Here is a 16295-nt window from a genome sequence, read left to right as displayed (position 1 = left end):
TCTATGGACTTTATCTAGAGAAATCCTGTTCATCCTTTCCATTTTGATTTGAACATTTTTTCCTAATTTCTTTTGATGGGAGAAGATAGGGACTTCTCTTGTTTTCACATATTAGATTGATTTCATTTTTTAAAATTTAAATTTTTATCAGCATATGTTTGTAGTACATAATGATTACATTCATCATGGGGTGTTAGTACATGTACATAACATGTCTTAATTCTTTTTATGTCCCCTTTGCCTCCTCTCCCTCCCCCCTTTCCCCATCTTCTTCCCATTTCAAGAGACCTATCTCTCTGTTTCCTATTCTTTATCTTTTATTTTGTTCTTTAGTTAGATTTCCTATATAATCAATTCTGATATATTTTTCATGGTATTTTACCTATTTTTTATTATTGGCATAATTATATATATTTCTTTAATGTCTGTTTCATTAGACTCTAATTTTCTTCAGTGAGCAGGAAGAACATCTGTTTTAATCTTATATACTTAAACAGATATTTGGCATGTGGTAGTATTCAAGTACTTGTCGGTTTACACCTTTAAGCACTCATGCACATGTGTGTGGGTGCGTGTGTACACACACATCCACATGCAGGATAATTCTAAATCACCTACAGCAACACTGACAGTCTGTGTCACATGTCTGTATCTATGTTCCACAAACAATGTGTTGGAATTGGAGAATATACGGACCCTTGCTGTTAGTCTGGTTGTGACTGGCCTTTTTCCATTGAAGTTATGTATGTGCATTGTGACACTGAGATCTGATCCTCTGATCCTCTCTGTAGCCAGAGTATGTGTGATAATGGGTCCTGTTGTAATTCATTATATTCGGATATACCATTGATAATTTTGAGGTTATCAAGTAGATAAGAGATTTAAAGCAACTCTAGGAATTTAAAACATCTAGATCTTTTTAACAATTACCCTTAGACATGCCCAGTTTCAAATCCATTGTTCATAAAGTATTCTAGTATTTCTTCTTATCTAAGACACTTGTTTGGAAAGACAAAGCACTGAAATAAAAGAACTGATCATTCCTATTGTTTAGATTTGGATTCTTTTATTCAGTGCTAAAGATCCCTGAAGAAAGAACTAGTAACTGTTTTCTATGAGTTTTGAGACTCCATCTCTTCCATACCTCCCTCAAATGCATGGAACTGCCAAATATTTTCTCCATTTGTAACAGTTTCTGTAGTTCCCTCCATTCCATTTTATGTCAGAATCTGTTCTCTGCAAATGCAGTGGAAAATTTTGTGTGATTCTAATTATGTTACTCAGTACTGATTTTGTTGCATTATAGTAATGCCATGATTTTCAACCCTATTTTACAAGTTCTCTTTGTTTTTGACACTTGGCTTGTATATCAGGTCAGTTCTAGTGAACATAGACACAACATGGAAAGTGTATGGTAAAGCATGCAACCTTTGGTGGAAGTTCCATTTTCTTGTCAGAGGAGAGCTCACTGTGTAAGCAATAAAATATCCGAGAAATGGTCATATTTTGCACAGGGTCCTGGTATTAGAGGACAGGTTGAATATCTTTTCCTGATTCTGTATGTCCTCTTGAAACTGAAAAATTTCCATAGTGAACTCTGTCCCAGGACCTGGAATAAAATTTTATGTTACTTTGAAAGGACTTGGTTTTTTTAAAGTATTGAAATACAAATCTGCTTTGAAGTAATAATTTCCAATATGAAATTGTATACATGTTCTTAATAGGAGACAAATGTTATTTTATGCATGTATTTTCTATAATGTTTGCCACTTCATCAGGCCATTTCTATAAATTGTGTATTAAAAGGACCCTAAAAAGAAAAATTAATTTTGGGGATTTTTGTGTGCGAAATCAAACACTCCAATTTGTAGCAAGCATTATGTAGAGATACTTGCCACCAGTGTACAGTCAGTATGGAGTTATGTGAACAGCCAACCAGTTAGCTCCTATCATGTTGTTTTTAATCACAGAATTGATCACATCTGATTTTGCCTTGTTGTTTTGTTTTTCCTCTCATTAGAATATAAGCTCCATGAGCATAAGACCTGCTCTGTCTTCTTCAGCTGTCTCTGTTGTTGGCAGTGGTACCTGATACTTAATGAAATATTCAATAAATGTCCAAAACTAGATATGTTTATAAATGAATTAACTTTTTTGTTAGAAATTCTTCTTCCAGTGGTAATGGTTAACTCCCTGACAATATTTCCTGTTCTTCCGGTATTATATCTGAAGGTGGAGCAGAAATAAAACAACAATTACTGGTTACACAGCATAGAAAAAGGATAGAAATCTTGAGTCAACAGTTTTTAAAAGCCAAAACAATGTTAGAGGCAAAACATTGGAAGGCAAACTTCTAGCAAAAGTTCTAGTTTTACCTTTCTATATAGGCAGGTAGAAGAAGCCAAGTGTCAGGAGATAGGTGAGCGGGTGGCTAGGCTAACAAGACATTCTGATTTTTGAGACTGTTCTGGTTGGACTTTAGAGTCTAAAACAGGAAAACGCCTGGATCAGAAGTAGAGATTGATAATCACCAACAAATAAATAATATTTGAAACTGTGAGCATAAATCAGCTCAGGCAGTGAGACTCAGCAGAACACAGAAGTTTAGGGAAGCAGTTATTTCAAACATGAGGACATGATGCATGTTCAGATGGAAAAGTATGAAAAGAAGGACTAAAAAATAAAATGCCCTTGAATTTGGTATTTAGATGGCCATTAGAAATCTTAGCAAGGTCAGTTTCTTGAAGTCGTGAGGCCAATAGCTAGAAAGTAATTGTATTAAGGAACTTTTTATTGCAGAAAATAATTACTTAAGCAGAACTCAAAAGTAAAGCTATTTATTGCAGAAATTACTGGGCTTCCCAGAAATCAAGGGCAGAAATGCTATTCCCAGGGCTTTGGAGTATAGAAACAGAAAGATAGCCGGCATCAAGACTTTGTCTCTTTCTTTTTTTCTGCCTATCTTTCAGGGCATGGATGGTATCAGTTTCTCGTGGGATTTCTGCTTTTCTCTCTAAAGATTATTTCATCCCTTTCTCTGCTTCTTGTACACATAACATAAAATTTACCATTTTAAAGTATACAGCACAGTGGCATTTCGTACATTCACATTGTTGTATTGCTGTTGTTGCAATATACTTCCAGAACATTTTCATCACCCCAAAAAGAAACCTTAAGCCCATTGAAAAGTTGCTACTCTTTCCCTGTTTCCCCAGTTGTTAGCACCCAATAATCTGCTTTCTGTCTCTGGATTTGCTTTTTCTGCATATTTTATTGAAATGGAATCATAGTGTGTGGCCTTTTCTGACTGTCTTTACTTAGCATAATGTTTTCAAGGTTCAGCCATTTTGCAGCAGGCATCACTACTTCCTTCCTTTTTATAGCTGAATTATAATTTATTGCTTGGATATGCTACATTTTATCTGTAAGTTAATGGAAGTTGGGTTTTTACCTTTTGGCTATTGGAATTAGTGTTGCTTTTAATATTTGTGCACGTTTCTATTTGAACACCTGTTTTCAATTCTTTGGAGTATATGTAGGAGGAAAAGAACTGGATCATATGCTGATTCTGTTGAACTTTTTGAGAAACTGCCAGATTTTCTTCAAAGTGACTGAAGTGTTTCACATTTCCATCAACAATATGTGAGGGTTACAGTTTCTCATCTTGCCAACTGTTTGCTATATTATTATTGCCTTCTAGTATCTCACATGATTTTGATTTGCATTTCCGTAATGACTAATGATGCTGTAGGTTTTCTTGTCTTTGTTCATTTGTATATTTTCTTTGGAGAATTATCCTCAAATCCTTCGACTATTTTTTTAACAATTATTTTGCCTTTTTGTTGAGTTGTAAGAGTTCTTTGTTATTCTAGATACTAGACCCATATTTATGATTTGCAAACTCTCATTCTGTAGGTTGTCTTTTCACTTTCTTGATAATATCCTTTGATACACAAAAGTTTTTAATTTTGATAGAGTCCAACTTCTCTAATTCTTTTTTGTTGTTGTTGCTCATGTTTTTGGTGTATATCTAAGAATAAATCGCCAAATCCAAAAGATTTACTCCTATACTTTCTTTAAAGAGTTTGATTGGTTTAGCTCTGTTTTTATACATATGTTTCATTTCACTCTTTTTTAATTAGTACATGTTTGTGATACATAAGTACATTCATTTTAGGGAGTTGCTCTTAATTTAGATTAGTACATTCTGAGTTAATTTTATGTATAGTGTTAGATAGGTACCCAACTTCTTTCTTTTGCACATGGATATCTAGTTGTCTTTGTACGATTTGTTGGAAACCATTGTTTTCCCTGTCAAATGGTTTTGGAACCATTGTGAAAAATCAGTTGGCTATAAATGCATGGGCTTATTTTTACATTCTCAATTTCAGTGCATTGGTTTATATGTCTGTCCTTATGTATGCCACAGTTTTTATTAGGGTTGCTCTGTACAGTAGTAAGTTTTAAAATTGGTATGTGCGAATACTCTGGGTTTTTCTTTTTCAAGGTTTTTTTTTACTATTTGAACCCCTATAATTCCATATTAACTTGAAGATTCATTTTTCTGTTTCTGCCAAAAGGGCTCTTGGAATTTTGATCGGGATTACATTGAATTTATATATCCTTTTAAGTACTATTCTCATTGTAACACTGTTAAATATTCCATTCCATGACCATGAGATTTCCTTTCATTTACTAAGACCTTTCAAATCTCCTTCAGTAATATATTGTATTCTCCAAGTAGAAGTCTTTTGTTTTGGCTAAATTTTTGTCTCCGTGTTGTATTATTTTGGGTCCCATTGCAAGTAATATTGTTTCCTAAATTCCTTTTTAGAAAACCTACTCCTAGAATATAGAAACAACTAAGTTTTGTGTATTGATCTTGTACCCTGCTTTGGGTTTTTTCTGTATATAGGATTGTGTCATCTGCACATATAGTTTTACTGGCTCCTTTCCAATCCTAATGCCTTTTATTTCTTTTTCTTTCCTAATTGTTATGACTGAAACATCCAGTACTAGTTTGATACCACCAGAAAAGTGGACATCCTGTCTTGCTCCTGACTATAGAGGAAAAGTTTTCAGTCTTTCGTCATTGGATGTGATGTTAGCTATGGGATTTTCACACATCCTCTTTATAATATTGAAATAATTCAGTTTTAATTTTAAGTTTTTTGAGTGCTTTTTATCAGGAAAGGTTGTTGAATTATGAAATAAACTTACTCAATATCAGTTAAAAGTCTACATGTTTTTCAAATTCTCTTCATTCTATTAATGCATATTACATTGATTTTCTTAGGTTGAAACCTGTGAAACCTGGGATAAGTCCTGAATGATTATGGCATGTATTCCTTTTAACCATGTTTTCCATTAAGTTTTTTAAAATAATTTGCCTGTATATTTATAAAGAATATTGCCTTTAGTTTTCTTTCTTATGGTACTTTTGTCTGGCGTGGTATCAGCTAATGCTGGTCTTATGAGTTAGGAAATGGTCCTTTTCTTTTTAGGAAGAAATTGAGAAGGATTGGTCTTTATTCTTTAAGTCTTTAATAGAATTCATCAGTGAACCTTTCTGATTCTGGACTTTTCTTTGTTGAGAGATTTTTCATTATTGATTTAACTGTACTTGTTATTAGGATTGATCATACTTTCTATTACTGACTCAGTTTTGGTAGTTTATGTGTTTCTAGGAATTTTTCTACTTTTATAATCCTTTTCTGTAAGGTCAATAGAAATATTCACTTTCAATTTTATTCATTTGCATTTTTCTCTTTTTTTAGTCTACCTAAATATTTGTTAATTTTAAGATTCATCTTTTGATTTTGTTATTTCTATTGATTTTCTATTATATGTTGTGTTATCTGTACCCTGAATTTTGTTATTTCCTTCCCTCTGCTAATTTTGATTATATTTGCTCTTCTTTTCATAGTTTTTTGAGGTACAGATTAGGACATTGATTTGAGTTCTTTTTTTTACTTTTCAAAATACAGGCATTTATTATTATAAATCTCCCTCAGAGCATTGCTTTTGTTCCATCCTGTAAGTTTTGATATTTTGTATTTTAATTTCATTTATCTCAGTTATTTTCTAATTTCTTTGTTCGTTGAGTGTATTTGTGAAATTTCCAGTTTTCCTCGAAATCTGCCATTATTTCTACCTCTATTGCATTAGTTCCCTACCAAAAGTCCTACTTAAAAATACCATTAGCATATGAATTAATGGATTAAGTTTACAACACATGAAATTTGGAGGGTGCACCCAAATTATATAGCAGTCCACAAAGCACAAGAGGAGTGATGCTGGCAATTTGAATATGCCAAAGAAAAGCCATACAGTGCTCCCAACTGTCATCTCCCATTAGCTAGTAGAAGAACATTAAGTTAATAAGATATTTTGAGAGAGATCATATCCACATAAGTTTTTTTTTTTTCGTACCAGGCATCAAACTCAGGACGTTGCGCTTGCAAGGTAGGCGGCAGAACCACTGAGCTAAATCTCTGGCTCTCCACATAAGTTTTATTATGGTATATTATTCTAATTGTTTTATTTTGTTATTAATTTCTGACAGTGCCTAATTTATAAGTTAAAGTATCATAGGTATGTATATGTAGGAAAATTGAAACTATAGTAAATATACTATAATTTGATACCATCTATACTTTCAGGCATCCACTGGTGGTCTTGAAATTTATCCCTCTTGAACAAAGGGGAACTACTGTACATGTTTTGTTTATTCATTCATATTTCAGTGGACATTTGCGTCACACCATTGGCTCTTGTGAATAGTGCTGCTATGAACATGGGTGTGCAAATATTTCTTCAAGACCCTGCTTTCAGTTCTTTTGGACATGTGCCAAGAAGTGGGATTGCAGGATCATATGACAGTTCTACTTATACTTCTTTGAGGAACTGCCATACTGTTTTCCATGGTGGGTGTGCTGTTTTAAAATCCCACCAATAGTGTACAAGTGTTCTAATTTCTCCATGTCTTTGGCAACATTAGTTATTTTCTGGTCTTTTTCTTGCTTGTTTTTAGAACAGCTGTCCTAATAGCGAGGTGATATCTCAGTGTAATTGTGATTTGCATTTTTTGATGTTGATGTTGGGCATCTATCTTTACATATGTTTGTTGAACATTTGTGTATCATCTTTGGGGAAATGTCTTTTCAAGTTCTTTGCCCAGTTTTATATGCTTCTCCTTTTTCCCTAAGCTGTTACTTTTCAGTAGCTGCCTTGCTTTAGTTGATTCTACTTCTGCCTTTGCTTTTTAATTTTTAAAAAATTTTTAGCTTATTCTGTATACACTTCTGTCTTTTCCTCTGTTTTCTTTCCTTCTTTATTTTGAGGGTGGCTTCTTTTTCTGCAGCTATTTTCATTGCACTGACTTTGGTTTTACTTCTGCTTCTATTTTTTTCAATATCTGCTGGTTCTGTTGTATTTTCTGCTGATTCTATTTCTACTCCTTTTTCCCAAGCTTCTCCTTTTTGCAGCTCTTTCCCTTTTACTGTCTCTGCTGTCACTTTTTCCATCCTCCCTTTGCTGACTTTGCCTCAGCTTCTCCTTTGTCCTGTGCTTCTCCGTTCTGTGGCTGACTTTACTTACTTTGCTTCCACTTCTGCTTTCCCAGTTCGCAATGCCTGCTGATTCTTTTTCTTTCTTTCTTTTTTTTTTTTTTTGGTACGGGGATCAAACTCGGGTCCTTGTGCTTGTGGGGCAGGCAGCGGAACCACTGAGCTAAATCCCCGGCCCCTGATTCTTTTTCTTTTTCTAGTGATTCTGTCTCTGCTGCTTCTTTCTCCTGTGCTTCTCCATTATGCAATTATTTGCTTTTTTGCTGACTCTGCTTTCCCTTCTTCTTTCTTACTTTGCCTGAGATTCCCTCTGCCTCTGCTTCTCTTTGGTCCTGTGCTTCTCCTTTCTGCAACTGGTTGTCTTTTGTGATGGCTCTGCTTTCCCTTCTGGTTTCCTCTTTGCACTGTCTGCCAATTCTGTTCCCTTTTCTAATTCTGTGTCTGCTTCTCCTTTCCCCATGCTTCTCCCTTCTGCAACTGATTGATTGTCCTTTTACTGACCTGCTTTCCCCCCGGCACTGTCTGCTGATTTTCTCCCCTTTTCTACTAATTTGGCCTCTGTTTCCTTTTTTCATTTTCTTCCTTCTGCAGTTGTTTGTCCTTTTTCTGACTTTGTTTTTACTTCTGCTTTGCCCTTTTCCACTGTTTTCTGATTCTAGTTCTGCTGATTCTGCCTCCATACCTTCTTTTCCTATGCTTCTCTTTTCTGCAGCTGTTTGTTCTTTTGCCAATTCTGCCTCCATCTCTGTGCCTCCCTGTTTAAATTTCTGCTGCTTTATTTGCTGATACTTTCTCAGCTTCTCCTTTTCCTACTGATGTTTTTCCTTTTGGTGTTTCTGGTGCTCTTTCTGCTGATGCTGATTTCTCTTCTGCTGTGGTGACATTTACTTCTCCTTCTTGTTCTACATTTCTATATGCTGTTTATGACCTCCTTATACCTTCACTTTTCTGTGCATTTTATATCCCACTCATATCTCATTTTTACAAGCTACCCCTTCCCCCAGAGGAGAATATGGTATTAAAGTAACAGTACTCACTAATGGTAATAGGTAACTGGCTGGCCCGTGGATTAGCTATCATTCCCTGGGTGCTTACCTCTGGAGCAGTTACCAAAGCACAGGCTGAGAAGCAAGAGAAGTAAAGGATCACATGGTACAGAATGGCATGGGTTAGGGCCACAGGGGCTGTGGGTAATCCATAGTCCTTGGAAGTTAACACACCTGAGCCGGAAATACTCTCTGCTAGAAGGGCATTCAAGTAAGTGACCAGTGAGGGAGTAATGTAGAGTAAATGACTCTTTTTAAAAAAAAATAGACAAAAAGACTCAGAAATATGAAAGACTAATAGGTAAAATGTGGAATATTTCCATACAGATAAGAGAGAAAGATTAGAGATGAAAAAGAAGGACAGAGGGAGAAAGATTTTGTAGCAAATGGAGTCAAAATTCAAAGCACAGAATTAAAAGCTTGAACGAGATTGAAGATGTGTTATCAAATTCTTTAACACTAAAAGAAGGAAAGCTAGCATTTTCCACTCTCGTGATGTCATCAAGTTGATGTTTGTTTTGTCTTGGTTTGGTCTTTACTGTTACAGGTCCTGATGCTGTGCCTCCTTCCCTTCTCAAAATAGTGATGAAACCCATAGCAGCTGTTGGAGAAAGCTACCAATATCCTCCTGCGAACTGGGCTGCACTCCTCTCGCCACTTATGAGGCTAAACTTTGGTAAATTTCAAGTGTATTTAGGTCATTGGATTTTGCTTTTAGAATTTGATGAGGTAGAAAAATTGACTCTGTGTCACAATAGGAAGCGATTTGTAGACTTGTGGGATCCTGAGTTTTATCATCTTAGATGGGGTAGCTGGGTTAGTCTCATTGAGTCTTTTGAGTCCTGGCAGCTGAGAGTGAAGAGGAAGAGTTCTAAAGACACAGGCCAGATACAGTCCTCAAAATACCACCTGAGTGAGGTCTGCATCTTGCTTGGTGGTTATCAAATTACACTTCCAGAGCCCTAGGTTTCAACAAAGCACTATGTGGGATGCTCCATTAGTTTTCTCTTGCTGATGTAAAAAATTACCACAGACTTAGTGGCTCAAAATACAGTTAAATATCTTATAGTTCCATAGGCCAGAATTCCAACATGATTCTCACCAAACTAAATTAAAGGAGCTAGTGGAGCAGAATCCCATTTCAGAGGCTCTGGGAGAAAATCCATTCCTTTTTCCAGCTTCTAGTGGCTGCCCACATTCTTTGACTTGTAGCCCCCTTTTTCCATCTGCAAAACAAGCCCTGAAGGGCTGAGGCCTTTTCGCACTGTAGCTAGGAAAGGTTTTCTATGTTTAAAGACTCCTGTGACTAATGAGCCCACTTAGGTGATCCAAGATAATCAGCCAGTCTCCAGGTCCTTAACCCTGATCATATCTGTAAACTTCATTTACATTAAGGAAATGTATTTATAGGTTCCAGGGATTAGGGTGTGGACATAATTGGGGTCCACTGATCTGCCCACCAGAGATTCTTGGTGGTGAGTGGCAAAGGGCATGCACACCTCACATCTCTTCTTCATCCACAGCACCTCTCTTATACCAAATAGAATCACCACATGCAAATATAATTTCATATGCTTGGTTCCTGCCTCAATTCCAGAGAGAGGGAGCAAGGGAGGAAATGAACATTTTAAACAGTGTTGTAAAATTGTGTATGTGTATTTACCATAGCTGCTATTTCATTTACAGTGGAGTGCTTACTTACATATGATGTACCGAATGACTTGTGTAGTATAACTTACATATAGTGCTTGGTTTCTCTTACATGAGAAATCCGATATATAAATAAAGAGCAAAATAAAAGAGATAATAGGAAGTGCAAAGATAGATTATGTTCAAATGAGAAGGGAACAAGAGATGCAGGGAGGAGGGGAGGAGGGAAGAAAAGGAAATTAAAAAAGAATTAAGATGTATACATGTACCAACCCCTCACAAGGAATGTAATTCATTATGTGCTGCAAACCTGGAGTAATAAAACCTGAGAAATAATTAAGGATGATTTTGATTATATGCTTTTTTGGTAAATGTTTTTATTCAGATTCAATCCCTGTATAATATATTATGTCACCTTACTGGGTAGAAAAAGATGTCACTGGAAAATAAGTCTGCTAGTGGGAATCAGACTGCTTAAAAGACCTGACTACTAGAGAAGGTGGCTATCTCTGTAGGCTATTCCAGACACAGCCAGATTTTTCTATATGTTGAACATGAAGTGGAGAGGAGCAGAAAAACAGGGACCAAGGAGCTTCTAGCTAGAACATTTTTATATTTTTCCCACCCATTTTCTCATGTTTTTATTGAGTGTTTCTCTAAGTGTTGTAAGAGAATTTGCCCTGTCTAGTTAAGGCCACTGCCAGTCCCAAGACTTGCGACTGTGACATCACTGAGACATTCTTCACTAATTCATCACTGATAGGGTCTCTTTCCTTCTGCTTTATTAAAGGTCTGTTACTTGCAGAAGTCACCCAAGTAGATGCTTTGACGTGGACATAAAAGCCTAAAAATGAGTTAGAGAAGCAGCTACATTACAGAATTCTCTTTCTTTCTTCTGTTTCAGGTGAAGAGATACAGCAACTGTGCCTTGAAATTATGGTGACCCAGGCACAGTCATCTCAGAGTGCAGCTGCGCTGTTGGGATTGTGGGTGATGCCACCCCTCATCCATGGTCTGAGTGTATGTAGTAGTTATGGGAGTTGCACGAAAGAAGAATAAAGTTCTTGTGGAGGAGTCAAGAGTAGACAAAAGGGATTTTATAAAGACTGAGTTTGCCAGGAGCTGGACAGCAGATCAGAAAATGATGTGATTCAGAATCCCAGCATTGCCATTACCATTCATATTTTAGCTATCATTTATTACAAAAAAGGGAAATATGATCAGAGGCATTGAAGCTTCCTTCTCAAGATGATACAACTAGAAAGATAATGAAAGTATTTGAATCTATATTTGATTATTATATGATTATACATAGTTATTTCAGTAGGTTTTAAGAGACAGGCAAATTCACCTGCCCTGGACTCATCCATATATTATCCTTACCTTTCCCAGAGGAGGTAGCAGTCAAGGTGAGCCTGGAAGGCTTGGTAGGATTTGGTTAAGAATCAAGCCAGAGGCCAGGGATTCAACTCAGTGGTTTCACCGCCTGCTGTGCAAGCGCAAGGACCCGAGTTTGATCCCCGGTACCAAAAAAAAAAAAAGAGAATTAAGTCAGAGCCACTAGGAGAAGTAGATGTGAGTGTGTAGGGAGAAAGCATGAAACATCTCTACTAGGGTGTTCAGCTTGAATGCAGCACTGAGAAGGAGGTGACCCAGCCTGGTTTTTGTGATAGAGGAGTGAGGGTTAGCACCTTCCAGGTATAGGTGGTGGGTAGATAGGAAGAGTAGAGTAAGAACACATATAGATGTGATGGTTGTGAAATGTGTAATTTTGAGTATATTCAAGCTAGGACAGAAAAATGTATTCCATAATTTCAAATATTTACCAGCTGTTTATAAGTTAAATGTTCTTCATCTTTGAATTCTCTCCATAATCTGGCCTTGTGTTCTAGAAAGTGTTAATTCTCAAAAATAGCACAAAGCCCCTCCTATTTCCCCAGTCTTTGGATCTAGTCCTCCCTACTGTTCATTGATTTTATGGGTTTTTTTTTTTTTAGCCTATACTGTTCTTCATCCTCCTTATTGAAGGTGTATGTCTCTGAGGCCTGCGCCCTTTCTGTCCACTCTTCTCATTCCCCATCGTGTCACTCCAAGTGGCTTCCATCCAGCTGCTGTTTACCAAGTGCTTCCTGGGTACCTGGTACCTGTTAGCACTCAGGGGTACTTACAGACATCAGATATAATCTCTGCAATTCTGGCATGTCCATTTCTAAAATAACTATTGAGTTGTAATTTTATATTCCCTAAGAATAACCATTTTAAGTGTAAACGTGGTATGTTTTAATACATTTAAATTTTCAGTCATCTCTAAGAACATTTCCATCACAGGTTTCATTGTAGATGTTTTCAGTTCATACTTTCAACCCGTCCCAGACCACTACTAACCTTCTGTCTGTAATTTTGCCTTTTTAAAAATAATTTATATAAAAATTTAAATCCCATATGTATAAGAAATTCTTTAGAGTAGAATTATACAATATAAAGTCTTTTGTGTCTGGCTCATTTTACTTCGGAGAAATGCATTTTATTATTTCCATTTTATAGGTTGATAAACTGAGACAAGTGGAAGTCAGGCAAAGTTTGCATAGCTAATAAATAGGAGTTCAAAATGTAGCTGACCCCAAAGCCCTATTTTGTTAACTCTTGCTGTCTTTTGAATCAGGTATATCTTGACATTCAGAAATTTTTCTAGATTTTAGTGAACTTTCCTTTTCCTTTTTAGATCACTGAAGCTCTGCATTTGTCTTTGGTTATGGATCTTTCTGTTTATCTTTATTAGTTAACAGATTGTTTTAAAATTTATTTTCTGATAAAATGACCTGAGATGGCATATTTAAAATGAGCTCTTCAGAAAATTTATGACAACTTCATGGAATTTTTTTGAAAGTTCTGATTTTATTTTTTTAGACTACTTACTTGCTGCCCCTCAGTATCATACTTAGATGAGACTTTTTTGAAGCATAGTCTCTTAAAGTCTGTCACAAAGCAGAGCTGAGACTAACTGCACCCCTCCTTGGCTGTCTGGACTCTGAGATCCTTGGTCAGCTCCCCATGCTCGGCTGGTGGTCCTTCGGGCAGCAGTGGCCCCAGCATACCAGTTCTGCTATCACTCCCTTACGTTTCCTTAGAAGAACAAATCACTGACATCAGATGCTCTGTTTAGTTGATTTCCAGCAAATGAGCCTTTCATGTTTAGGAACATTTCTTGCTGAAGAATGTGGCCTTTTAAAATTGAATAGCAACTGTCATGTACATTCAGATGGGGTATTTAATTCTCCCCTCTGAAAAGATCCTGGGTTTAAACTGAGTATTTCACAGACAGATTGGCAAACATCACATATGCATTAGTCTTCCTGGATCAGAAGTAACTGCAATAGCCAAAATTACTCGTGTTGGTGACCTGTTGGACCATGAAGCTATGGGAAAATGAGGGAGGGCAGAGGAACGGACCCTTTTTCTTGAGTCTGTCCTCAAGCTCAATGATAGCATAGAGCAGTGGTGGCCGCACCAGGCACACAGCCCTCTGTCAGCACGCAAGCCAGTCACCCCAGCGTTGCTGAAGCAGCAGAGCATTTGGGTTTAATTGCAGCATTGACACTTTGCAATAAATAAGTGGGTTTTGGGTACTCAGTCTCTGAAAGGTTCGCCATCACTGCACTAGAGCTTTGAGCATTGCAAACCCAGATGTACCAGTTTACATCTGACCTCTTCTGTTTTACTTCCAGTTGAATATCAAGAAATACCTCCTGGAATCTGTGCCTGTCTGGATAAAACATGTCACTGATGAACAGATCCAAAGTTTTGTTGAGAACTTAATGGTGGCAGTTTTTACAGCAAATTCCCCACTATACAATCCTGAGTTATGCCCAAGCGCCTTACAGGGTCTGAGCCAGGCCATGAAACTGCCCAGCCCTGCCTACCACCTCTGGAGTCTGCTCTGTGAAGCCACTGGGAAGATTTTTGACCTTCTGCCAAATAAGATTCGGGTGAGGAACAAAAATGTTTACATTTCTGACATATTGTTTGGGCTTTTTAAAAGCCTTTTTGGCAAAGTGGGAGGTGTATGTTTTAAGAATATAGGGTGGGAGGGAGACTAGCAAGAAATAACCACATACTTCACTAGGAGTGTTTGCTTCCAAGATCTAGGTTGAGCTGTAGTATTTAGAACTAAAGTTTTGAGCAGTCTTAGAAGCATGCAAACCAGTGCTGCACTGGGAAATTTGCTGTTAGGCCTTTTTACCCTGATACCTGTAAAAGATCAGTAAGCTCTGAAATCTTTACACTTTCAACCGGAGAGTCCTAGTGCATATTGTTTCATATGCAGTTTATATAAAATAGCTTAATATAGCCCCCAAACAGATATTTAAAATGAATTTTTACCAAAAAAAGTTAAAAATTCCCTTGGAAAAATGGAATTCTGGCAAGGAGTAAAAAGTACAGGCCAACAAATGCCCAAACCAACAAGAAAGATGTTCTTAAAATAATGAAAATCAGCTATATGTTCAGGTTTGGTTAAAATTAAAATCTCATCAAGGGCTGTTCACAGTGATGATAATTTGTCAGAATGGTTTTTTATTTGTTTTTTCAGTACCAGGGATGAATGCATTTGCCAGGCAGGTGCGCTGCCACTGAGCTAATCCCCAGCCCTAATTTGTCAGAATGTTAAGAATAGACTTATTATTGTTTTACGTTGTACGTTGATATGCTTGGGATTTTCTTTTAACAGAGAAATTGTCTAGAGCTGTATATCAGTGTGGCAAAATGCCTCGCAGAAATGACTGATGATGATGCCAACAGGGTTTCTCGGATTACTAAGGTAATGACAAGTCTCAGTCTCTCTCTCTCTCTCTCTCTGTGTCTCTCTTCCTGTATCTCTCTCTCTCTACATATATATATATATATGCACACACACACATGTATACATGTATATATATGAAAAAAGTACAGTTGAAAAAGTGATTATACTGTCCTTTATTTTTTGTATTAAATTCTTTTATTGGTACATTGTAGGTATACAACACAATTACATTTCTCATTGGGAATTGCACCTTTACATAATGCATCTTGGTTCTTATTTTTTCCCCATTCCTAGCCCTCCCTTCACGCCCTCCACCCTTCCCTATTTACAAAGACTTTATTTCCATTTTTTCCATTTCTCACCATTTTTCCTTTCCCTTCTTTCCTTTCCCCTGCCTCTCCCACTACCCCTACCCTTTTGGACCTTTTCTTCCTATTTTACATTACCGATTATTCATTCTAACCATTGGTACATTTTAGGTATACAATATAATGACATTCATCATTGGAAATTTGCACCTTTACATAGTCTCTCTTGGTTCTTATTTTTCACCCTTGCCCAGCCCTCCCTTCAACCCCTCCATTCCTCCCTATTTACAGAGATTTTGTTCCTATTTTTCATTTTCTCATATTAATCCCATTCCCTTCTATCCTTTCCCCTAGCCCTCCCACTTCCTTCCCCTTTGCCCCTTTTCTCCCTATTTCACATTACCTATTATACATTGAGTCCTTATTTACACTTTCAGTTTTTCACACCAGAGAAACTATTCAGTATTTACAGATGTGTGTCCTATTTATTTCACTTAAGAGTATTGCCTCAATGTGCATCCACTTAGCTATAAATGTCTCTAATTTCTCATTTTTTATGGCTGAGTAGTACGCCATTTTATAAAAAAACCACATTTTCTTTATCCAGTCTCCAGTTGATGGGCATTTGGGCTGTTTCCAAGTTTTAGCTATCACAAACTGTGCTGCTATGAACATGGGTGCACATATATCGCTGTGGTATGATTCTTTTAATTCTTTGGGGGAAGATCCCCAGCAGTGGAATAGCTGGGTCAAATGGGACTTCCAGTCCTAGTTCTTTGAGGTATCTCCATACTGATTTCCACAGTGCTTGCACCAGTCTACACTCCCACCAGCAGTGGAGAAGGGTTCCTCTTTCCCCACAGCCCCGCCAGCATTTGTTATTGGTTGATTTCATGATAGCAGCCATTCTTTCTTGAGTGAAGTG

The 16295-nt window shown here is 36.9% G+C and overlaps 1 protein-coding gene across 22 annotated transcripts in view; it reads left to right on the top strand.

The window, feature by feature from the left end:
* The window catches only part of Focad (focadhesin), a 357541-nt gene that overhangs the window by 324560 nt on the left and 16686 nt on the right, over nt 1-16295 (top strand). For all 22 annotated transcript variants that reach the window (XM_087183409.1, XM_087183408.1, XM_087183411.1 and 19 more), the window contains 4 exons: nt 9162-9290; nt 11169-11284; nt 13990-14250; nt 14991-15080. In XM_087183409.1, the coding sequence (XP_087039535.1) occupies nt 9162-9290; nt 11169-11284; nt 13990-14250; nt 14991-15080 (596 nt within the window). The remainder of the gene's footprint in view (nt 1-9161; nt 9291-11168; nt 11285-13989; nt 14251-14990; nt 15081-16295) is intronic.

This window comes from Heterocephalus glaber, unplaced genomic scaffold (genome assembly GCF_053883595.1).
Source record: "Heterocephalus glaber isolate CG9 unplaced genomic scaffold, H.glaber_assembly_v1.0 deba00001481, whole genome shotgun sequence".
Classification (NCBI taxonomy): domain Eukaryota; kingdom Metazoa; phylum Chordata; class Mammalia; order Rodentia; family Bathyergidae; genus Heterocephalus; species Heterocephalus glaber.
This window is presented reverse-complemented; position numbering and strand designations above follow the sequence as displayed.